This window comes from Trichosurus vulpecula, chromosome 2 (genome assembly GCF_011100635.1).
Source record: "Trichosurus vulpecula isolate mTriVul1 chromosome 2, mTriVul1.pri, whole genome shotgun sequence".
In the NCBI taxonomy this organism is placed as follows: Eukaryota; Metazoa; Chordata; class Mammalia; order Diprotodontia; family Phalangeridae; genus Trichosurus; species Trichosurus vulpecula.
This window is the reverse complement of record NC_050574.1, coordinates 440,530,297-440,556,659: the sequence shown is the minus strand read 5'-3', so window position 1 is coordinate 440,556,659 and position 26,363 is coordinate 440,530,297. Positions and strand designations below refer to the sequence as shown.

Sequence of the window (26,363 nt, the reverse complement as noted above, 5' to 3'; positions counted from 1 at the left end):
AACAAAGGTCTAAATTGATTCAATAACCTAGGGGAAAATGACTAATCTAATTATCAGTTTTTCAGTTCAAGGGGCAATGAAAACTTCATAAAATTCTACCAAGCAAGGAGGAAAGTATCTCAAAAGACAAAGCATTTCCTAGGCTACCAACTTATACTGGGTCTAAATTTAAAGTCCACAATTACATGCACAACTGTATTCTGGTACTTAAGTGAAACAGTCTTTAAATATTTCTGAGCAAACAGCAGAAATGCCACAATATTAATTATCACTGAGATGGGTACTAACCATTAGTACATTTTAAGAAGTTAGCCATTATTAAACACTACAACCTCCCATGGATGCGAGTCTTTAATTTAGTCATCTTTCTTCTTTATGTTGTGTAGAACTGCCTTAGGCAACGTCCAAATTTGGGAAACGAAAGTTACTTAGTTCCATGCTATCAACAGAAGCAATGCTCGGACAGTGCAGTTCTCCTGAATCACTCTGGGAAAGAATGGTACTTGGTCTCTCAAGTACAAAACCCTATTAGGTAGGCTTCACTGTAGTGGTTTCATTAAGGATTTTATGTAGCTCCACTGCCACTTAAATCCCATCCTTCTCCCACTGGAAAAGGAAGTACCTCTCCATAAGTCCCAGCATCGCAGAACGCTAGAGCCAAAAGTTGGAAGAAATCTGTTAGTCACCTTTCATAAATCTTGTTGATTTGGTCTCATTACTCTGGAAAGCAATTTGGAATTATACTAAGAAAGTGACTAAAATGTCCATACCCTTTGACCCAGTCACCCTACCCTCACCAAAGTCCCACTGGTAGGCATAGTCTCTTCTCTTTGACCTCCCCAAAAATCAATGAATAAAAGAGGCACCATATACACCAAAATACTTATAGGAGCAAATTTTATAATAATTAGAACTGAAAAAAAAAAAGATACTCATCATTTTATGAAAGGCTAATTAAAGTGGTAAGTGACGAAAAAGATGTAAACAGAAAGACAAACAAGAAACAACAAAACCAAAACTAAATGCTGTGAAATTGAAATGGCCAAGCTTGGCCCGAAAAGAAGAGATTCACCTCTCAACCTTCCTTGAAGAGGCGGGAGACTATAGGTGCGATACCTAAGGCTGATGTTGTTGACTAATTTTGTTTTTTAATACACTTTAACCTTCTGTTTTTGTTCCTTCTCTTTTTCCTATGTTTGCAATAAGGGATGGCTCCGTGGAAGAGAAGGAAGATATCGGGACATGATGAAATAAAACAAAACATAACAATAAAAACTTAATTAAAAGAAAAATCAGGAACTGGTAACAAATGGCCGGCCAGACTTGGCAAGCTTGAACTTGCACTGAATATGCCCATACATTCTACGCTTCTTAAAATATTATTTTTTAAAGATGGAAACAAATGTCTTCAGGTCAACTTTTACCTTTAAAAACAAATGACCAGGCTTTCTTTCTCCCCTTCCTGCAAGGCTTAATAAGATGAAAATAAAGTAAAGTTGCTGGTTATATCAAGTCAATAATGCAGTTGTTATCCTATTACCTGAGTGGAGTTTGAGAGTTGGTTTTTCCACGGCTCCTCTGCGCTGCTGGTCAGGTTTGTGCGGTTATGAGGTAGAGTGAGTGCGTTTCGCTGCAGGTAAGGCACGTTTCCATTACTTCCACTTCCTGTTATGTGATTATTGCCTATCAAAATAGTGTCTGTACTACCCAGCGTTCTTGCTGTACTGCAGGGAACTGGGCCTGCTGGAAAGGGTCCATTTGCCAAAGGCTGTCCAGGGCAGGCTGGACGGATTCCAGGCTGAGTGACATTAGGCACTCTGGTTAGAGCAACTTGTGGTTGCTGACCAGAGACAGAGTTTGTAGGCAGTGATGAGTCAGCTGTTGGCCCATTAGGAATTCCAGTAGCTCGTACCTGTGTAACTCCCGTTTGTCTCATCTATGGAAAAAAGGTGAGATAATATGTAGCCAATATGTGATAAATCTATTGCAATGTTTATTGCTTTGAACTAAAAATATACATAAAATTATAATTTTTTATAAAATCAAGCTTTCTAGTATAATAAATACAGGGTTTTTCTTATATATTGATTATTTTATTGATTAGAGAACTAGAAAAAAAATTTTGTTTTCCTTGGGTAGAAGGAAAGATCAGACAATTATTGTCAGAAATGTTATAACTGTCTTTTATTAGCAGCATTTGATTTTATTCCTTCTACCACTTAATTATACCTTAACTAAAAGGTAAAATTTAAGTATCACATGTTGGAGAATAACTGATAGCAGAGAAAGTATGCAGGAGACAAATACCTTAAACTAATGGAAACAGGAAATTTGGCTAAGCTGAATACTCAGAATTTTTCATACATTTCCCAGGACAAGCATTAAATTAAGTCATCTTCAATTATTCAGAAAAAGTCTAAACCAGACAAACTATGCTGTACATCTTCAACTCTAATCCTTTTTCTGAATTAATTTTGCACATACTGTATCATAAATATCCATGAATATGTTGTATCCACCTAGCAGAATGAAGGTTTCTTGAAAGACAGCCTAACTCACTTTTATATCTGTATTACCAAATGCTCTTGTTGTACCTGGCACTGAATAGGCATTTTTAAAAATGCTTGTTCCTTTACTGATTTTTAAGGTTTATCTTTACTCTAAAAACCTATTTCTAATGCTATAAAAGAAGTACACATCAAAAAGAATTTTAATAAAAACAAGTAGAAGATATTTGTTCTGGTAACATAAGTGGGCAAGAAACAAGACTGAAGATGATTTCAAACTTCAAAAAAATGAGAAAGCATCCCTTATAAGTCCTAAAAAATCACTTTAATTCATACCTGCTGATGTTGTTGCATCAAAACAAACTGATTCTCCAGTTGTTCCAGCATTAGTTTCTGTGCTGGATTTAAATTATTTCTATTTGCACGAAGTTGTTCCAAGTGCTAGAAAACGGCAAATGGAAGAAAAACCAAAAATCAAAATTCACATATGCCCAATATAAAATGGTCACCACAACTGTATCCAGAACAAATAAAAGCCAGAGAAACAACTTCCAGGCATTCAAAATATTAAATAGCCTCCTTGGTTTTCAATTCAACCTCTGTTATAAATGTTTGACCTATGATAAGTTATATAATCTCCTGACCTCAACTTCTTTAACTGTAAGACGAAGGTACAGGGCTATGTGTGTCTTCCAAAGTTCCTTACAATGCTACAATTCTATTATTATAGTTATTACTAGATTTAATCATTTGAAGAAAGCAAGAATCATGTAAGATGTGTCAAAATCTATGTTTCCTTCCATTCAGAAATGTTTCAAATGGACAGTTCTAATTAATGAATTAGCTTTTCTATGATCTAACATTTTCCAAGAAGACAAAATATTCCCTTAATTTTAAATGTTTTAATCTAGCTACCCAGAAAGATCCCATATGATCTTATTAATTTAATCTCTTTTATAGGCTTTGATGAAATAAACACTCCATTCATTCAGTGCCTGTGATCTTCTATAAGAACCTAGACTGAGAGTTGGGAGATCTTTGATGCCATCTATTCTGAACCCTCATTTTCAGATGAGAAAACAAAAGTCCAGAAAGGCTGAGTGAGAGCTGGATTTGAATGCAGGTTTTCTTAACTGTTAATTCAGCTTTCTTTTCCTCTGAACCACAGGGCCTCAAATAGTGTGCTGACACTGAACTACTACTCAGTTTTTACAGCAGTATTTTTCAAGTGTTTCCTACACTTAGACATCGTATGATCTGGGTGCCTTCAGTTCTGCTACAGGAGCAGGTGCTGCCTGGGGGATGAAAAGGAGTAAGATGCAATGAACATCATATTTCCCTTCTCTTTCCTCTCACATTTCCCTCTGAGTAAAGGGGTCACAGTATTAGTTAATTTCCCATTACCAAAAATAAATAAATAAATAAATGAATGACTAAATCTAAATATCTTTATATTTCTTAGCCACTAGAGAGCTCAACTTAAACAGCATCTGCTCAATAGCAGTCTCTTTGATACCTAAATTGGAATATTTTCTTAATAGCAGTTTACTTATCAAAGTTGCACAATGATGTTTGACTTTAGAGACACGGTATACTTAAGTTGTAATGATAAAACGTATAGCACATCACTCCATTACTGTGTAATAATCACAAAATAAAGGGGAAAAAAGTGTGTTTGTAGTTAGTATACCAAATATACACAATCAAGATTTTTGCCTTATGTCAAGTAACTTTAAGACACAATCTCCTGTAATTCAATAAATTTAAAATTAGTCAATGCTTCTATATTCTGGCAATATCTCTACTATGTATTAGGAGTTTGATTCTACTTATGTCTACTTTATTTTCTACCTAGATAATCCCAAAATACAAAAAGATATGGATATTTCATTTAATTCTTATGGCAAACATTCAAGGTAGGTACCATATTTACAGCTGAGAAAGCAGACTTAAGGAAGCTAAATTGAACTTTTCCCAATTTCATGAAGTTAATAAATGTCAATCTAGAGTCAAACTCAGACCTTCTGATTCCACATCTAGGGTCCTTTTAGTTAAACCATGTGATGAATTACTGAGACTGGATTTATTTTCAAGGAGTAAACATTCCAGTAACAAAATTTTGGGGCAACCTAAACCAAAACAAAAAAAAGACCATCTAAACCTTAATATACTCTTTTGCTGGCATACATACCTGTAATTTCTGTGGTGTCAAGCACCATGAATGAACTTGTGGCTGTGCTGGAGGATGTGACACTGTATGGCCACTACTCCAGGTATTGGAAGTATTCTGAAGAAGACATGTTAAAATGTTAAAATGATTAAAGAATATGGTGGTTGGCCCACACAACAATAACTAATGGGGACTAAATGACAATGAATTGGAATAAAATACTGCAGTTTATCTATGAAATGATTTAAAATTCTATGTTCTTTCAAAATTAACATTATTAAATGGCAAATAATTTGAAAAATTAATACTAAATTTAGGGGGAGGGGAAATCATTAATAGTATATATAAACATATTGATTATTTAAAACCCACCCTCACACCCACCACCCTCAAATTATGAGACAAATGATTCCTTTTTTAAAAATGCATGCTGTCATTTAGACCCAACATTTTATTTACTTCAGTGCTACTGGAAAGTGATGGTGAAAAGCGTTTTAAAATCTTAGCAGCAGGGAAATGGATAAAATGGCCTGATGCATGTAATCTGATCTCTAGCTTTATTTACTATGATGCTAGGATTTCATGATGAAATACAGTGTTAAAAATGTATAATTATCAGAGAAACTCAAACCTTTCACTCCCTGATGTCCACAAGTATAAAAATCTGAACAACTGATGTTGCAATTTCAAAATCTTCGTGCATTTTGGGTCTGTTTTTGGATTGGGGTTTTCTAGTTCTCTAGAATATATACCTTTGTTGGACTAGATGTTCTTTTCCTCTTGGCAGGACTGGACAGGTCATCTACTTGGCTAGAAGGAATCATGTGTAGTGGCAAGGATTGCTGTGAAATTGGTGTTTGACTGAGGCCTAATACAGGTTCAGTATTTGGATGATGAGGTTTACAAGCCTAAGAATCACAGAAGGAAGACAAAAATATGGTTCTATATACTCTTAATTCTTTCCTTCAAATTAAAAACTTTTATAAGCTGCATAATTTTCAAAGCTATGTGGACATAGCTGATTACAATGATTGAAAATCAAAATCAAATGAATTATCAGTGGAGGAATGTGTACCTTCCTTGGGATTTAATTTTTTTTAATAATATAATCACTGCAGCATTTCTACTTGAGAAATCTCTCTCAAAATCATGAAAATCCACAAAGGTTCTAAATTGGTACCCCAAATTTCTCCCACATTATAGGGAGTATTACCTTGATCTAGGATCCCTTTGTAATTAAATCAAAGGCTTTTTAGTATCAAGAAAGCCAGTCCTGCACTTAGTAAAATAAGCTTGACCACTAAAGATTGAAATAACCCTTAAAGCTGGGCACCTGCAGAATATAACCCAACTTCTCACCTGCTGTGCTGTGTTCATGGCACCCTGCCTGGAGGTAAGCTCTGCGGGAATTGGTAGGCTCCATGCCTCCTCAATACTAGGAAGTAATTTAGTTTTATTCTGTAGACTACCTTGTGGAAGGTTACACAACTGAGCCTAGGAAAAATTATGTAAAAAGCAAATTTAACACAAGCCTACTTTAGTAAGAGCAAGTCCACTAAATCTTCCTAAATGCTGTAGCTAATTATGTTTTAAAGAAAATAGATTTTAAATTTGGGGTTTTAGAAAGATGCTAAGGATAAAGAGGGTAACCAGAATATAAACCTTTGTGAGAATCAGAACAAAGTTGAGCTCTCATAATTATTATCTTATGAAACTTCAAGCAAGAGTGAAAGACAGTGTTTGTGTTCTTTCTCTAAAATGCTATGGAAACTTAAAAATGTAGACAATACATAGAAAAAAAAGTTATGTAAATCAATATGCATCAACTGAGTAAATGTGCAAAAGAGCATATTAGAAATACTTTATATCTCACTTAAAAATGAAACATAAAATAATACTGCAAGCTATGATATGTATACAAAGTATGGAAACAGATCATAAACACCATGACACAACTAGACAAACTTTCCAGCCATCCACCCTCTTCCTGCCTTGCCTGCTGTGTCATGGGCAAAAATATCTCTTTTGTAAATGCTATTTAAGTTTTACCTGTAAATACTTAATCCGTGCTGCAAGTGCAGAGGTATTACTACAATTTTTGCTCCTAGTTGCATTTAAATAGCATTTAATGGCATCCTGAGGCTGGTTGCAGGACTCATACAGAGTGCCTAGGTCCATCCAGGCTGCAGCATGCCCATGGTCCAATTGTACAGCACATATATAAGCCTGCAAAGCATCCATAGGCTGATTCTGCTGTTGGTATAGCACACTGAAAAACAGAAAAAGAAAAAAGAATAGAGAGGAATTAAAAATTCTCCAAAGAGGATTATTAAGCCCAACAAGACATATAGCATGTGGTACAGGATGCAAAGGTTTTAATATATAAACAATTTTATAGTTTATCTTATACAATGTCTTACCCTATTGAACACCATGTATCTGCACTTGCTTCTGATTTATCAATTGACTGCCTATAAGATATAAAAGCATCTTGAACTTTTCCAATACTTGAATAGCACCTGAGAGGAATGGAAAAAAAAAAATCAAGAAAACTTTATTACTATATTATAAAATGATTCAACTATCCTAAAGTGCTGTTGTATATTACTACTAAAGTATAAAAGAACACTTAAATTTCCGCAAGATGCATTTATATTAACTAATATTTCAACAAACACTTAGCTTCAGTAAAAAGTACGGCAGTCTTTTTATAAACAGTGGATAAGGTCGAATAAGAGTATTGCATTTAGAAAGTGTCAAAGCCTGAATACTCTAATAGCACAACATTCCCTAAGAAAGAAGACAAAACAACCAACCTGTTTTTAGTATTATATTAAAACAAACAGTTATAAACAAAAACAAAAAAAAAATTATATAGGTAATACTGGTCTACACAAGGCAAGTTATAAATTTACGCTATGGTTCCCAAGGAAAAATCAACTGAAAAGAAGCTCTTTAATTTTTAGATAATAAAGATTCTGGGAAGTATTTTTCCAAAATTGAAACAAACTGTATAAAATTAGCACCATGAATTACAAAATCACAAAATAGTCATTTGAAAAAGGACTAACATTATAGCAACAATTTTACTTCAAAATTTAAAGATAACTTACAATGACACAATTCCTACACACTGTGTGCTTGATGAAGCATTTTTTCGGTGGATCTGTACTCATCCCCATCAGTTCAAGAAACAACTTATATATGTCTTTTAATTCTTTGCAGAAAGTTTTCATATCCACACAGGACCTTTCCAATGTGGGATTCTTTAGATCTTTTCCATTTTACGAGTGCCAGTGTTGCACTTGGGATGTCTAATCTTATCCTCTGCTTTCAGATGATCAGCTTACCTAACTTTTGAGATCATAGATTTTTGCACTGATACCCCTTATTTCTCGGTCCTAGTTTCATCAAGCTCTGGAACACTGCAGAATCATTGAAAGAACTAAAACCATCTACATAAGAAAACCAAAGTAGATTAAGAATGTTTATTGTGCAGACTATTAGTTAGATGCAGTAAGAAGATCAACCTATATATAGAGTGGGTCCACCTGTACATATATGTTGCAAGACAACACTGATGTATAATGAAGTAGGCCAAATATTGAACAAGCAAGCAGGCTAGATTGTCTTTGGGAAATCACACAGTGCTTTAATGATAACACCAACCTTTACTCTGGGTGAAAAAAATCTCATCTTGTTAACAATATTTGGCCAGTGATACTGTATAACAGTCTCCTAAAAATTAGTTTCAGGTCACTCACATGTCAGAGGGAGATATATCTCAGGCTACAAAATTAAACTAATGAATAATCACACAGAAGAGGCATAAATGCTATCATTAAGGATATATATTACTGAAAAAGAGGGGATCGATTTCTTGAAACGTGTCTATCACATATAAAGCATTATTTTTAAATGAGTGAGCAAGATCAATGGACAACTGATGAACTGTCTATGTTCTCAAGAGCATATACGTCAATAATGCCAGAGGAAGGCCACCAAATATATTGGGTGGAGTAGATGTGTAGATTTTACTGGAAGTCAAGGACAACAGTCATAACAATTTAAGATGTGGATAGAATGGGACCTGCATTAACCACATTAGACAAGATCAGAGTCATTCGAGTATTTTTCCTTCCCTTCTTCTGGGATAACTTGAAAAATGATTTGTCAACACTTTCAAGATTGTATAATGGTCAACAAAGATTTCCTTGATTCATCTGGCCATTCTTCTCCACTCTGTCTTAAGTGTAAAATCAACTTCTTCAGATCTGCATGAGAAACTGAGGTCAAGAGTCCAAATGTTTCACTCTTGCTGACAATAAGTAAAAGTCTTTAGAGAAATACCAACAATTTGTCCCATTTTCTGGTTATCTATTGTTCTCAAGGGTGTCTTCATAGCTCTGAATGCTTTACGGGAGACTAGAACACTTGATTCTAACATCACATTTTCTATATGCTTCTTTCCCCTCCCCCACTGTGTTCAAGTGGGGAACATTTTCCTCTGTGGTGTTTTACAATTAAGTTTGAATTCTACACAGGTTTTATTCTATACTTCAATTTCCCCATATTTGGCAAGATCATGTGTTCCCTGGCCAAGATAGTTCTTTTGGCCACCGGGTTGTGGTGATTGCACTATATAGTTTTACAATAAATGGTAATACTCAAGGTCAGTATTTTTGCCTTTTCACATTTTTCTGAATCGACAATTCATCTGAATAGGTCAGGTGGAAGGACTTGCAATTACATGAAAGAAGTTCTCATCTTTATCCTTTCTGGCAATTTGATGCTTATTTTGACTTTTGTTCTACTTGAACTAACCTACGGTCTGACTACACAGTTTTCCATCAATTTCATTTGGGGGGAAGGAGGAGGTTAGTTGACATTCATTCTATCCAGTCTTCTAATCTGTCCAAAAAAAGAACTTATGATATAAAGACATGAAGCTTTGATGTAGTCAGCAAGTCTTTGACCTTTCTCATTCCTAATATCTGATTCAACAACACTTAAATTCTTCCTTGTGTCAACTTTCTCATTAAAATCCATGACTATTCAAAGTGTATTTTTCACTTGGTTTGAAATATTTTGTCAAATTATTTTTCTACCTTTTCATCCTCTCCAACAGATGTAGGCTCATAAGCTATGATTATCTTCATGGTGGCATCTTTGATTATACCCATCATGAGCACTATAAGGAGAAATGATGAAGTATCCATGAAAAGACTTTTATTATTCCCTTTGGATGCACAATGAAAACAACTCTATCAACTCCACAGTTCCCTACTTCAAGGAGTCTATGAACCATTCTGCCATTTAGAGGCAACACGCTGTTGTTGTTTGCTTTACTTTTTCATGGGAATATCCATAGTGTTGTTCGCTTGTGTGAGTAGTAAGTCACTGTGTTGGTAAATGGACACCTACATATTCAGAGTTAAAGCATTTATAGATGGCCAACATTTATAGATGTCTAAAAATTTTGTTTTTTAACCCTCTTTTCCACCACTGTAATGTTTATATGAAAAACTAGGCCAGACTTCCAGTAAAAAGTTTCTCCATGCTTAGAAAATAGATATGTGGATCAACTCTGATGACCTTTTCTCATCCTCATTTCTGACTTCTCTGTGGCATATGGCACGGCTGACCATCCTCTATCTCTGTCTCTTCTCTGGGTTTTTGTGACAACAGTGTTCTTTCTTCATGTTTCGCCTCCTACCAGTGTGACTTTATCATCGGTATCACATCCACTAGGTGTGGAGGTACTGCGTGGAGGTATTGTCTCTTATCTATCCATGCCTGATGATCTCAGTAGTTCCCACTGGTTTACGCACACGATACACAGATTTATGTATCTAGCACCACTGTTTTAAGCTCAAATTCAGCACCGCCTTTTGGACATTTCAATCAGTCAACCAGGTAAAAAGAATTTAGTAAGCACTTACTATGTGTGAGGTAGTATGCTAAGTGCTGGGGAGACAAAGAAAGGCAAAAATATATAAAGAGTTTAAATAAGAATTCATCTTTCCCTCAGAACTCACCTCTCTTCTGAACTTTAATAAAAAGGCACCACCATCTTAAATCTAATCTCTCAGGTTTATCTGCATTGTGCTTATTATTGACAATATACACTTAAACTACATATACCATCTTTCTTTACATCTCTTCTATCTGCTTCCTTCTCAATCAATGAAATGGAGTCCTCATTATCTCTTTCTTAGAGCTTTATGATGGCCTCTAAATTGGTCTTCCTGCCTCAAATATTCCTCCTTTTCAAACCATAATCCACACAGCTGCCAAAGTGTTATTTTTCCATAACCACAGGCATTATCATGTCACTCCCAAATGAAATAGAAGATCATGTTTCCTTATGTCTTTAACATAAACTCCTCTATTTGGCATTTAAAGTCCTTTTAATTTTCTTGCAAATTAACTTTCCAAACTATGTATTCATGCCTTGTGTTCCCACATATTAGAGTCTAGTAAAAAAGGACTGGAAAAAGTCAGATTTCTCAAAGATTTCAAAATATGCGATTGGGAAACTGGTGAAGAGAAAAGAAAAGTCATGACAGAGAACTGGTTTTGGAGGTTAGATGAGGATTATTTTGAAATACATTGAGGCAATGATAGCACTTTCAAGTGGAATTGTCTGGTAACTGGAAAGGAAAGACAGGAGTGCAGGAATGGTCAATGATTTAAATTTCTATTTGGGAGTCGCTCAGAACTGCTATCTCCCTACAGAACAGAAAACAGTCAAGTTTTATTCATGCATGGGAAAGACTACAGGGAACGCTGAGGGAGAAGAGAGAATGGGCCACACCATGAAAGACTCTTTGAAGTCTGAAAAAGAAATCTGTATTTCTCTTGGTAGGTGGCTAGGATACACGGAGGGCTTGGGGGCAATGGAGTCCAGAGTAGAGTTCTACTTTAGAATTATTAATCTGCTAGTTGAACGGAGATTAGATTAGAAGAAGGAGAAGTCATAGGCTAGAAGAGTTGGGAGGGTATTGCACTAATCTACCCAAGTGGTAATTGTGTTAAGAATTAATTAAAGGGAGATGGTCAAAAGAAAATAAGCTAGATGTGATAGTTTTTCACCAGTGAGAAATGAAAGGGATTAAAATATTTACTAATCGTGGAGAAAAGTACAAAGTAAAAAATCCCCTAAATGTTGGTTCCATTAAGAAAAATATGAATTTCCCTACAAAGTATAGCCAAAGAAGAATCTACTTTTAATATGATCATAAAAACCCCATCAAAAACCAAAAAGAAGCAGCTTATTCAATGGGGATACAATTGTAGTTTTCTCAATAAATATATAAATAAGGCTGTCTACCCACACTGCTATTAATTGATCTAGTTCTAGAAATGCTAATAACAGCAAGAAGAGAAAAAAATTATGCAAGTATGTCCAAACAAGGTATATACTCCAATAAAATAGTAAATAATTAAGAGAGAGAGGGCACTAGAATTAAGAAGCCTTCCTAGAGAATACAGGATTTTAGTTGAGACTTAAAGCAAACCAGGGAAGACAGCAGATAGAGCCGAGGATAGAGAGAATCTGACAAATGGAGGACAGCCAAAGAAAATGCCCAGAGTTGAGAGATAGAGTCTTATTTGTGGAAAAAAAGGGGGTCAGTGTTACTGGACTGAAGAGTGCATGGCAGGAAGTAAGGTGAAAAAGAACTGGAAAGGTAGGAGGGGACTAGGTTATGAAAGGTTTTGAATACCAAACAGAGGATTTTTGTATTTAATATGGAAGGTGATAGGAAATCACTAGAATTTATGGAGTAAGGGGGTGACATGGTCAGATGTGTTTTAGAAAAACCACTTTGGGGGCTAAATGGACGATGGACTGGAGAGAGACACAACTTGAGGCAGGCCAACCGCAACAGTGAAGGCATAATGTAAGAAAAAATTAGCATTTTGAGAGATGTTGTAAAGATGAAATAAACAGTTCTTGAGAGATAGTGAGGAGACCAGGATGACATCTAGATTTAGAGCCTGAAGGACTAGGAGACTAGTGTTGCCCTCTAAATTAACAGTGAAGGTGGGGGAGGAAAAATTTAAATAAAGAGAAAGATGATGAGTTTAGTTTTGGACATGTAAAGTCTAAGATGTCTACTGGACATCCAATTTCAGATATCTGAAAGATGGTTGGAGATGTGAAAATGGAGGTCAGCAGGAAGGCATGAGAGAGAGGTGGATTTGAAAACTGTCAGCATACAGATGTTATTGAAATCCACTGAAGCTGATGAAATCATCCAAGTGAAATACCAGAAAGGGAGAAGACGGCCCAGAACAGAACCCAGTAGGACACCTAAGGTTAGAGGATGCTATCTGGATGAGGATTCATTGAAAGAAAAAGTGAAAAAATATTCAAAAAGGTAGGAGACTCAGGAGAGAGTAGTGCCCCCAAAACTTATTAAGTGTCAGTGTCCAGCACAAGTCAAAACTCAGGTCTTCTGATTTCTAATTAATACTATTATCTCTACAGGACATACACTGTTTTCTCACCTATCTGAAAATTTTCTAATTTTGTGAATGATACATTTTCCAAGTACAATTTTAAAGCCAAGATCTATAATATTACATGTATCTAAATAAATGTACCTGTCAAACACCAATCTGTGACTTGAGGGGGAAAAAGGAAAACAAAAAAAAATTTTCAAATAAAATGGAGAGTGACTTAGAAAATGAAGGGACAATTATAGACAGAAAATCTGCATTCAAGTATCCTATTTATTCTAAGATTACAAACCACACACAGCTTATCAATATGCATTGGTAGAAGTAGATTCTACACTGTGATCTTCTGACATAATTTATGAAACAAAAAAATGGTAAGGCCAAAGGATAATTTTGTATACTCCCCTTTATTTAACTCTGTTTCGAGGATTAGCACTAACATTTTAAAAATTCTTAGATTAAAAACATCAAAATAGAGGCATTATTTTTTTTCATGTAGAAACTTTTAAATTTCATGTACTCAAGTTTCCTTTCCTTTGTATTTGAAGGTTGTTCTCGTGGTTGCTAGTAGAATCTTTTGTTTCTCAATGGAATTGTTAAATTTAATCACTTGTGTTTCTTGAAGATTTAAGCTTTTGCTCGAGGTGACCTATGTATTCTTACAATTGGCATTTTATTTTCTGTGTTCAAAGGTTCTTTATAGTTTCCTTGTGTTATTTCTTACATTGTGGTGGTTCATGTTTTTTGACTTGTAGTGTTCTTCTGGGAGACCTGTAATTTATATGAAGCTTGTCTTCAAGATCAATGTGTTTTGAATACTAGTTCAAAGTTGCTGTTTTTTTTTTTAAATTTATTTTGGCAATTATTTTTTGTTAGGCAGGCCATAAATTCTGCTCTGACAATTCTTATTTCTTTATTAAACCACTCAAGAAAAAACATGTTGCAGTTCTACAAAATCCACAGGGTCTTTTGTCTCATTAGGTATCAGATTATTTTCCTTTACTTTCCAGTATTTAATCAGAGATGCCCAAACTAGTTTACTAATAGATATCAGGGGCATATTTCTTTCTACTCTTAATGTCTTCCTTGTTGCCTTATCTGCTTACATTCAAGGTCCTTAAGTTTTCTTCCTTCCGGTATCTTTGGTAGTTTCAGTCTTTTTTTCCCTTTAATTTTTTCTATTGCTTGCTTTCTGACCTACTCCCTCAGATGGTTATTTCCATGGGGACTGGATCTTAAAGCATCTTAGTCTCCTCCTATGCTGGGCAATTCATGGTTCACTAGCCAAGGTCTTTTCCCTAAGTGACTTTTGGGAAGACAGACTAGCACCACCTAAATACTAGGCTCTTTCCCTAATGCTTAGTGGAATGTCACATAAACCTTTTTCACACTGTATTCTGTACACCCTGTATATCACTGTACTTTGCCCTATACACTCTGTTCCTCAGTTCTTTAGCCTGGCAGTAAGGAGAACTGCCATGCATTGCCACTGCTGCTTGGGCAGTTATCTATTGTTTGGAGTGTGGATCTGAGGCTTGGGGAGGAGGGTGGCAGTTGGGAAGTGGAACTGAGCTCTACTATAAACCTAGACATGAATGCTGCCCACTTATCTTTTTTCTTCTGGTCTCCTGTAGACATCTTTTGCAACAGAGAATATTTTCATAGCGTTAGCTGTCAAGGACACAGTGATTTCTGTGCAATGTGGAGCTTGGCTCTCCATGCACTAAAAGGAAGAATTTGGGGTGGGGTAGGGGAAAGGGGTTGTATATGTGAGCATATTGGTTGTATTTTGTTCCAAGCCCATGGAGTGGGAACATGGTAGGCAGTAGGGTACAAAGGTGCTGAGTAAGCATGAGTTAGGCATCAGTTCACAGAGATTTTGCCATCTTTAGAGGTTCCCAGTATCTTAGACCAGGGCTGTCCAACCTTAGGTTTTTATTGAAACAACAGACAATATATTTTGATTTGCCATTTTAGTGAGGGCTCTGAGGTAGCTTGGCTGCATTTACTAAAGCATTTATATAAATTTCTATGCTCGTAGGCGGGCTGCATAAATCACACTTTGGGCTGCATTTTGGACAGCCCTATCTTAGACCATGGAGACAACTGAAGTTACTTTATCTTTGGTACATAATATGTTTTAGACAAGTTGGAAGGACTGTAACAGGAAAATATCTAGACTTTCATTTTTTTGGTCATATGACTCAAGTATTTTTAGTTTCAAATAATCAAAATTACCTATTTAAACACTAATAATAGCAAGAACATATACAATATCTACTTTATGCTAAGTGCTTTATAGATATTATCTCATTGGACTCCTACAACAATCCAGAGAGATGCTTTCCCTTAATAGTCTAGGAATCAGACACAAAGGTTAAGTTACTTGCACAAAGTGACACAGTAAGTTTATGAGGCTAGATCTGAACTTAGGCATTCCTGGGGCGAAGCCTAGTACTGCATCCAACCTGCCATTATCCATTAGTAATCAATCTATCCCTATAGAAAAATGGTTATGCTAATGTCCCACTGGCAGAGCTGAGAAATGCTTTGTATGAAGAAAAGGACTAAATAGATTGAGAAGACTTTTACCATTTCCTGGTTGTATTTTAGTACAAGCTTTTAGATTAAGCTATTTTTTTTTACTACATTTTTTCAAAGTTCTTCTCTGACTATGCTTGTTAATGGGTTTGGGGTTTTGTTTTTTTTGCTTTTTTGTTTATATTTTTTTTATTCATAAATGATGAGAATAAGATGGTAAGTGATTGGGGACAAAATATCTTTGCATCAAACATCTCTAAAAAGGGTCTAACAGTATCCAACGCACATAGGAAAGTGACAGAACTATACATAAAAAGTCATTCCCCAGAAAGTTCTCAAAATAACTGCAAACTATTAACAACTAAAAGTGAACCAAGTCACTAATCATAAATTAGAAATGCAAAACAACTCTGACCTTTCACCTCATAGTAATAACTTAGAAAAGATACCAAAAGATGTGAATAGCAAATGTTACAAATAATAAGAGCAAGCATCTATAAATTGCCAACTGTATGCTAGGTATTTTACAAATATTATCTTATCTGACTCTCTCAACAACCCTAGGTGTATTGTCATTATCCACATTTTACAGTTGAAGACTAGGGCAAACAAAGGTTAAGTGATTTGACCAAGGTTACACAGCTACTAAGTGTCTGAGATCAGATGGGACCTTGGGTCTTCTCGACTTTAGACCCACTCAACCACCAAGGTCCCTTGTTGAAGGATTGGGTAAAGACATAAAAGTAGAAATTCCCTGTTGATGAAGCATAAGTTGGTCCAATCATTCTGGAAAGGAAGTAAAAATTATGCTAACCACACTATAAATTGTCTATTCCCTTTGACCTCAAAATCTCAGTGCTAGGCATCTACTACAAGGAGCTTAAAGACAGAAGGAGAGGTCTAATAAACATTACAATGTTTTCAGCATCCCTTTTGCAATAGCAAGGAGCCAGATACAGAAGAGATGTCTGTCTATTTGGGAAAGGCTAAGCAAACTGTGCTACACACACACAAAAAAAGAATGATTATTGAGCTATAAAAATGATGAATATAAAAGACTATGATAATGTTTTTAAGAAGTGATAAAAAGGGAAGCATGTAGGAAAAGGAAAATAATAAAGATGGTGACAATAACAATGTAAATAAAAGATAAAAATTAGAAATAAAAAGCTCCCCCCACTCCCCAAAAAACCCTTAAGTTTGTTGAAATTCTCGTAAACAAAGTTGACCCCAAAGAACAAAATATGACAAGTGTATGGAACAGTACATGTAATTTAAAGTTTGTCTGTGGTGTTTGCCTTGCTGAACTATTCTTCTCCCCTTTTTTTTCTATTATTTATTACAAGGGATGAACAAATATTCCTTTCTCAAATCTGACATAGTAATGTAGAAATTTTCAAAAAGTAAAATTACTCCAATGTAAAACATAGGATTATGTAGTAAATTTAGGACAAGGAAAACTGAAGCATAGAACATAGGACTAACACAAAGAACAAATATAAAGAGAAAGATAGTTGTAGGAAATCTAAGTTTAAACAGAAAAATCAAATAATTTGTCACTTTAATTTTTTAAAAGTAATTTGTCATTAGATAATTTTAAATTCATTTTTAAGTGTATTTCTTTAGCACAAAAGATAGATACTCTTAAGAAAAAAAATGACAAGAGACAATATTCTAGTCCTACCTTTGCCCTTATCTAGATTTCTGAGCTTGGCACTTTGCTGAGTCTGCTTCTTGACCTTTAAAAGGAAGCTGTACTAGATTAAGGATTCTGGCCTCAGGTCTATGACCTGGGGTTTTGTTTTTTTTTAAATTCTGATAACCATTATTCTATATGATTAATTTTCTAGTAAATCTATATATTTGGTAAATTAAAATACCTTGTTCTATGAAGGGGTAATATACAGTTTCAATATACTGCCAAAAGGGTACATAATAAAATAAAGAACCCTATACTAGATAATCTCTCTGCCAAAAATAAAAAACCTTTACTGTTGTGTCTTTAAGGTAAGTGTTATGTTCCCACCTTAAGTCAGAAAAATGAGATTGAAGATAATAATATCCTAAAAGTACCTGTCAGGCATCAAAGCCAAATCTACCATCACTGACATCCCAGTCTATGCAATATAAAATGCAAAGAAAAACTACACAACTACGCAAAAAAAAAAAAGCTAGATGATTAAGAGAAAGGTGAAAACTATTATTAGTTATGATTAGAGAGTTAAGATCCAACCAGTTTCGTTTAAGAATATAAAGAGAAAAACAATGAAATGAAAGCCAAGGGAACAAAAGTAATAACAAAAGAGAAAAGGTTAAAAAGTAAGGCTGGTCAGCTGGAACAGGAGGTAATACTGTAAGAAATCATATGAAAATTAGAGGTATATGGCGGGGGACAACCCATCACACTTTATTCAAAATTATTTTACAGGGAAAATGAACTGATTAGTTGTAAGGGCAGAAATCAGTATTTTGAAATGAGAATACAAATTCCCAATGTGGAATTAAGAAAATTCCTTAAAAAATACTGAGCAGAACTCACCTTCCAAGGAAATACCAAGACTGGCCAGAGTTAGGATCTGCCTCTAGAGATTTTTGGAGATACTGAATAGCATAGCTTTCCTTGGTGGCTTTGTCTCCCAGCTGATCCACAGTGTGATGCATCCACCCTACAATAAAATGTCAGAAATAATCACCAAAACTAAATTATTTAAATGGTTGTCTTGTATGCATTAAAAAAAAAACAAACAAACAACCACAACACCCTTTCCCCAACCTCTCTGCAAAAAAGCTTTCAAGGGAAGCTTCAGTGGCTCCCTTTTGTCTCTACAATAAAACACAACACTCCCAGTCTGGCTTTTAAAGTCCTATACATTCTTGTTCCAGCCTACCTTTCTAGGTTAATTACATATTACCATTCTTCACTCAGTCTGTATTCTTGCTGCTTCCTAAACATGATGTTCAATCTCCAGTCTCCATGGATTTTGCATAGACTGCCACCCATACCTACAATACTCTCCCTCCTCCTGCTTAAACTGCAGAATCCCTAGCTTTCTTCAAAGATTACCTCACAGAGGAATTATATCTTGATCATCACATTTCCTCTAGTGTTCTCTCCTGTAATGTCTTATGTACCTTATATTTCATTTTCTTTACGCATGCTATTCTCCCCAATAGAATGTAAACTCCTTGAAGGAAGGAACTATTTTTTTTTTGTTTGAAACCCTAATGTCTAACACAGTGACTGACATACAAAAGAAATTTAATATATGCTATATGACTCAATGAATTTAATTATTTTCTATAAAAACTCAAAACATTAATTTAATTTTCCAGTTTCAGATGGACCTCTGCCACACTGCTAACACTGTATGGCAACAAGGGTGGTGGTCAAGGGGGAGTTACTAAGTCAATGAAAACTTGGTATAACATGTTAACTCCTTTCCTTTGTTTAACTTAGCAAAAAGCAAAAGTGTCAGTATTCTAGAGACAAGAACCTAAGCTGAATATGGAAAAATCTTAACTTTAGCCCTACATCTATCACTAAATTAGTAATATGAACTTAAGTGATTCACAAGTTTACTGTAATTCAATTTCTGCATCTGTCAAAAAGTGATTATATTTGCTACCTTACATAGTAGTTATAAGCATAAAAAGCAGATGACAGGCAAATAAAGTGCTTTGAAAAGTTATAAATACTGCACAAAGATAAGGAATTATTAAGCACTTTTATTTGTTGGGCTGTTATTAAAATACAAATACAAATCTATTTAAAAAAAAACAACAAACTTTAGGTGTAGTGTAATCTTAAATTCACAGTCCAGTTCTACAAATTCATATTTTTAATTGCACAGCTGACAGTCCTATAGAACTTAATGGCTTACGAAACAAGAACCACAGACACCAATTAATCTAACATTCAGTTTCATAAATAAGGAAATTAAAGGACTAAGGAGATTAATTGGAAGACTTGAACTCAGGTTTCCTGACTCCTAAACCGATAATTTTCCAGTAACTATCTCCTGCAAAACAATCAGAATTTCTAACTGATCTGAATGAACCAATTGTTCATTTGGCATATTAGAAATCATACTGTAATAGGAATACTGGCATGTTTTCCCCAACCTGAGTACAGACTAAAACCAGTACTGATTTTCACCATTGACTTTTCTTCTCTCTCCCACCCCACCAAAATAATGTAGTTTAATGTAGTAGAATAGAATAAGTATATTTCTTAGTGATTTTTTCTAGTATTTCTAAAAATTCCAAATTGGAGATAATAAACACAAATATGGCAAAATTTTGTAGCCTCTCCTTAGAAGAAACTGAGGTTAGAAAACAATTCAACAAACAATTGTGAATACCCTAAATTCAGTCTTTTAATTTCTAAAACATAAATGCCCTTCATGAGGATGTTTTATGCAACTAAAAATCAGAAATGTGCCATTATAAAAATTTGCTATGCAAGCTGAATTTTAAAATTGCTTCCTGCTACAACAAAATGAGAATATACCTTCTGCACATAAAAGGTACAACTCATAACAACATGGTCACATCAGTTTTTTTTAAAAGTTTATTATATTCAAAGATCTCCCTCTCCTAACATCTAACTGATCATGCCATCAAGTTGTCTGGTTCCTTAAAAGCTTTAATCTGTGACATACAGTTCCTACCAAACTGTAAAAGTTCAAGGACAGACCAAGCAATAGGCTATAGAGCCAAAATTAAAAATTCATGGAAACTGATCAGTAAGTTGGTCACTAAGGGATGATTTTCAAAAAGGTTTTTTTTTTTGGGGGGGGGGGGGGGGGCGCGCCACAGTCATTCATGAAATCATGAGCTATGGTATGGAAATATCTGTGAAAGAATGTCCATAACAACGAACACAGATCTTCAGTAAAACTACATTCTAAATCAATCATGAAGTCACAGGAAAAAATGTTTTTCATTTTGCAGTATTTTTATTTTTAAAAAGTCATTAACAACTTTCAAAAGAAGTTAATTATTCTATTCCATTCTGTTGTAGGTAACTTCAAATTTGTAAAGGCTATCTTGCTCCTTGATCATGTTTCAAAACATATGATAGCGGAATCTCTCATCTACTTGATACATGAACATTGAAGTGGTTGCACTACAAAACTTGATTCTTATGGTAACTATTTCCAAATGTTATGGAGGTTCAAGTGAAGGATAAAATGACCCTAACTATCCCCACCTACCAGATCTGCTGTCAGTTTGCTATTAGTAATGGAAATAGAAGCTGCAATGATCTCTGCTCATTAGTTGGTGCACAAGGGGCAGAGACAAGCTGCATTACAGTTGGGTTAAGCTCAGCTGCTAATATATCAGGTATGTAAAAAAAACAATTTTTTTAAGAGGTAGGTTTATTGCTTGTACATCAAAATATGGAGTAAGCAGTTGCCACTTATTGTTCCAATTCATTTAAGAATATAAAATATACTAGCATCAGAACATACAATAATAGACAAAATTTCACAAATTAGCATCTTCCCTATTACTAATTTCTTTAGTAAAATTAGGAGGATAGGAACTACAAGCGAAACCTGTATCCTGTACCCAACAACTGACTTCATTAATTTTTATTAAATAAATGATATTACATAAATGGAACTAAAGCAGGTAGCCTGAGAGGGATAGTTATAAACGGTCAATGATAAAAATGTCAGAGTGGAGTATGGTTATAAGCTAACTAAAGGTAAATAAATACTGCCTATAAGAGACAATGAAACTGGATAAAGTTCTAATATATTTACCTCTAATGTTTTATGCTGCAAAATTGGAATTAGTGAAGAGAAATTTTCTCAATGAAAAAATGAAAGGTGCGTTTCAACTAAAGATAAAAAGACAATTTCTCTAAATAAACTGCCTAGGACAAAGCATTATTTCCACACTTTATGCTTTTGCAGTCTAAAACGCTAATGTTTCTAAAATATAGTACAAATAATACTAAAGGAATTCATATGGTAGAAAAGAATACTGAACTTATAAGTGCATTTAAAATTCTGTTAAAAATAGTACCATCAATATTAACCAAATCATACAAATTGGACAAGAGCATCTTAAAATGGTATAAGGGTAAATTATACTCTGAAAACTGCTCTAGCAAAAAATTATATAAAAAGAGAATCAAAGTAACACCATCCAATTAAGTATAAAAAGTAAAAATTTCGTGAATAAAATAAGGATCCCTATTTCAGGAAGTCCTGTCCTCTTTTTCTTATAATGGTAACACCAAAATTAAATATTTTTTTAAATGGCAGGTATCTTATTATTTTGTGTGATCCTGGCCACTTCACCTTCTCACCTTTAAAATGAAGATGGTTTCAGAAACTACAGTGGTTTGCTGAAGCCTTTATGATTCATAGATAAAATGTTTCCATTGGCATTTACTATGGATAAAAACCATGAAAATTTGGCAATGCTTTATTTAACCTCAATAAGTAAGCTTCTTAAATGAATCAGTGAATGGGTTTCTGTTTAAACTGCAGTACTGATAAAAGTAAAAATTAATTCTATACAGTGGATTTCAAATAAATATGCTAGGAATGTTAAGCAAAAAGATCAAAACAACCACCTAAAATATCCAAATAGAAAGGGAATGTGTTATTAGGGGTAAACCAAAATATTTTTACATACCTAACTGTTGTAAGACAGTTGCTTTTACTTGTGCAGGAAGGTTTTCTGTCTGCAAAAGTTGTTCATAAGCTTCCTTTGCAGAGTGATACTTTCTCTGCAGAATGGATGGAGGGGAGGGGAAAGTTAAAGAAAAAGTAAATGAAACTTGATAACCCTTTAAATATTACTCATTAATAGAGATATTTACAAAGCACTGGAACCAATTATTTTAATCTTTTTCACCTCAAAAAAGTTATTAGACATTTTATTTATTGTGTAAAACTCTTTTACAATTTAATCGATACTGGTTAAAATATTTAAAGCTATTTAAAAGGGAAAAGTACAGAATAATTCCCTAATGTTGTTAGTTATACCTCTATATAATTGACAACCTAGCCTCCAACTAGTAGCCCAAATTTTAGAATGCCAAGTTACCTATTACATCTAGCATTCAGAATTACATAGTAGCATAAAAAACTGAATAACCTATTACTTATCAATTTGCTATTATCCCAAAAGACATAAAAGAAGTAATCTAATATTCTTACTACTTGCCTATGTATACAATTCCTTTAAAAGCTGATATTCTCCACCCTAAATTATCCAATCTGCCTAAAATCTTTCTAATGATTAACAGGCCAGATAAAAAATAAGGTAGAGAGGCAAAATGCTATTCCTATCCTTAATCAAGTTCTGGAGGAACTGAAAAAAGAAATTTTAATCCAACATATTCAGTCACTTTTATGGGATATAAAAGATAAAATTACAATATTGTGGGCTATATGGTTGGGCAATGTTTAAAAACATTAAATTTGTAAATAATAATCTATCTTGCTTTAGCAGTTATAAACCCAAACTGCTTGAAGAAAGAATGCTTGAAAATCTTTAATTACTTTTCACAGAAGCTTAAGAACCATGAAGCCTTTTAAGGAAATGCCTATCATATAAATAAACATCTCTGTTGGTCTGTCTCTCTAACTTGATCCTTATGGAACTGATTTTTAAAAGCTCTATGACCTCAGGCAAGAGTCATTAACACTTCTATCTTAAGTTTAACCATCTGTAAAATAGTTAGATGACTTCTCTAGCTCTTAAGAATTGCGGTGAATGAGATAATAAAAGTGTTTCTAAAATGTAAAAAGCAAAAAATGAATTCGAAGTATTACTGAATACTTCGCTATTAGAAAAGGAGTATCAGAGTTTACTTACATTATTAGTCTACACTCAATAAGTAAACAGGTCTAGAAAGTAATCTCGTAGCTTTAAAGTGTCAATGCATACTTCTTAGCACTAAACGTCTCAAATAGTAAGTGCTCAATATTTCTTATCAGACTGTTTCTGGATACAACACATGTTTTATTCAGGTCTATCCATAGCTTCACATTGACACCTTGCACATCACCAAAACACAGTACATTAACTTATGATTACATACAATTGGTTTTATTAAACCCCACCCCGCCCCCTATCTTTCCCATGAACCGCACTTCTGGTTTAAAATAAAAATTTCTCTCTTCCTTAAAAGCAGAGGAAAGCACCAAATTAAGTGAAAATGGGAATTATTGCTGAGCACAAATTTAAATTAGTTACAAAACAAAATAAGGAACTACACTGTTAAAAGTATTATGGTTCAAAACAAATGAGCTATTCCTTGTCATGTCATAGGCCAGTCCATATAACTAGGGAAAGATCACAAGTAAAATATGGTATAGCTTGGTAATTAAACACTGCTATATTTGGTAATCTTAGGAGCCCCAAAAATGGAACTCATGAGTTTTCCACTACAAGCATGGCAAGCAAAAGTAAAAAATATGCCCCATTAAATGTACTTAAGAAAGAAAAAAAAAACCAGCAGAACTCAAGGAAAAATCCTTAAACTCAGTATATCAAAGGATTCTGATTTTCTACTCCATAATACTAACTTAAAACCCCAAATTTTGTAGGTCTATTTAACAAATAAAATTACCCTGAGGATTCTACAGTGGGTAACCTCAGAGGCCATCTTGCTCAACTTTTTCACTTTATTGAAGCCTTGAGTTGCCCAGGGTCACAAATAAGAAAGCAGCAGAACAGAAAAGTGAACACAAGTCTCTGACAAGGGAGTACTCTTGCTGGGTACCAAATTCTGTCCCCCGCCCCAGTTTAATGTCATGCACTATATATCCAAATAAACAAAGATACATTTTTTAAAAAGTCATTTACTAACCACACCAAGACCTCAACTGAAACACAAAACCACCAAATAAACAACTTTTCCTCTACAAATCAGATAAAGGCAAATTCTTGACCTTAAAACACATGGTCCAGGTCTCTAAATCAAATATTTTCACAACGGAGATAGAAAGTGTTATGTTCGAAGAGAAAAATCTCTTACTAATTTTCTCTCTAAGGAAATAACTTGCCGATAAAGAATTAGTAAATGCCAGTCATTAACCAGGCATATGAAAAGTCAGGGGAAATTTCACATTCAGTAATACTCAACATTCAAAGCTTGTATTTTCCAGAGGGCATAGCAAAGCTTTGAACATGAAAGGACAGGGAGGTAGAGTATTCTAAGAAACAGCCAGAGAGGGTTCAAAAAGTTCATACATTTTACATTCAATAGAAAAGTTTCTCACTTATTTACTTCAAGTACTGTTACATGCAATTCTAACAAGCCAGGTTGTCTAACCAAAGAGCAAAACACAAAGAGCAAACTAGAAGGTGACAGAAGCTGTGTGGTATATTACAGAATTAAGTTTATTTTCAAGACCATGACTTCTAATAATCAATAGTCATGTAGAAGATACATTTTCAGCATGGCATCTACTCTGTGTATTTTAAAGCATAAATTGTATTAAAATGTTTAGATTCTTAATCTGTGAAGCTACACTAGTAAGAAAACAAATGTTCTTACACTAAAGTGTACCTATTTAATTATTTAATTGGAACTAGAAGATGACTCCAGTGCTATTTCCTTCTACTATTCCATGGCAGTTAGAGGTAAAGGTCTTAATCTTAAATTGCTTGAGAGAAAGAGAAATGAGTTTACTGTTTTCAGTTCCTACTTTTCTTAAAGATCACAGATTCAGAGCTGAAAGAGATCTGAAATGTCATTTAGTTCAAGTTTTGTTTTACAGGTAAAGAAACTAACTTGTTCAATATCATCTAGATGGTAGGTAACAGAGCCCAGTATTTGGACCTAAGTCCTCTGACTCCAAAATGACTGTTCATCCAATACCAAAATGCAAAAATGAGCTAGAGGTGGGAGGAATCAAATATAAGTGATTTCTTTTTAATTAATTTATGGAAAGTTTTATTTTTACTCTAGAGAAGGGGACGCATGTGGAATTTCCAACCGGTTCCTGGGATGCCTGTGTCAAATAAAAGAGTCGTATTAGTCCACTAAAAGATGCCTATTTTTCTTTTTGAAGGAAGGGAATCATATCACTTTAAGGGATCATCATAAACCTAGAATTATGGAAGATGTCATGCCAGTGGCTTGAATTCAGTCTGATGGAGCATTCCTTTTAGCCATCCTGTAAGAATTATGTCCATTTTACCTTTTTAACTTTGAATCTGGCAGAGTGTTGGGGTTTTTTTTTGGATGGAGAAAGGCAAGGCAATTGGGATTAAGTGACTTGCCCAAGGTCACATAGCTTGTGTCAAGTGCCTGAGGCAGGATTTGAATTCAGGTCCTCCTGACTTTGAGTGTCGGTGCTCTATTCACTGCACTACCTTGCTGCCCCCAAAGTGCTTTTTAAGACAATTCTACTGTCAACTACAGTTTAATAAACACTTGTGAAATGTTATTTTATGCCCATAAGTTATTCTCAATTGTTCCTCCACCTTAGCCCCACTATTTCAAGACAAAAAGTTGCCAAAATTCACGTTTGCTCCCTCCTTCATCATTCTTGCCTTTAAAGTGTGACACAGCAATGAAGGGAAGCAATGCTTTAATATTTTTTATGATTCTATTCGCCCTTTCAGAGAATCTAATAAAAATTGGACAAAGTTATGATTATATAAGCTAAAAACCACCACAAGGAGCCTTAGCATAAGATCTC

At 34.4% G+C, this 26,363-nt stretch overlaps 1 protein-coding gene across 6 annotated transcripts in view; it reads right to left on the bottom strand.

Annotated features, from left to right (window-relative positions):
• KDM6A (lysine demethylase 6A) overlaps positions 1–26,363 on the bottom strand; it is a 276,748-nt gene that overhangs the window by 49,538 nt on the left and 200,847 nt on the right. For 2 of the 6 annotated variants that reach the window (XM_036742808.1, XM_036742810.1), the window contains 9 exons: positions 22,339–22,432; positions 18,224–18,350; positions 7,098–7,196; positions 6,727–6,946; positions 6,037–6,171; positions 5,430–5,585; positions 4,699–4,794; positions 2,844–2,948; positions 1,541–1,936 (listed from right to left, as the gene is read on the bottom strand). In XM_036742808.1, the coding sequence (XP_036598703.1) occupies positions 1,541–1,936; positions 2,844–2,948; positions 4,699–4,794; positions 5,430–5,585; positions 6,037–6,171; positions 6,727–6,946; positions 7,098–7,196; positions 18,224–18,350; positions 22,339–22,432 (1,428 nt within the window). The remainder of the gene's footprint in view (positions 1–1,540; positions 1,937–2,843; positions 2,949–4,698; positions 4,795–5,429; positions 5,586–6,036; positions 6,172–6,726; positions 6,947–7,097; positions 7,197–18,223; positions 18,351–22,338; positions 22,433–26,363) is intronic. The other 4 variants (XM_036742806.1, XM_036742809.1, XM_036742811.1 and 1 more) reach the window with 4 other exon arrangements.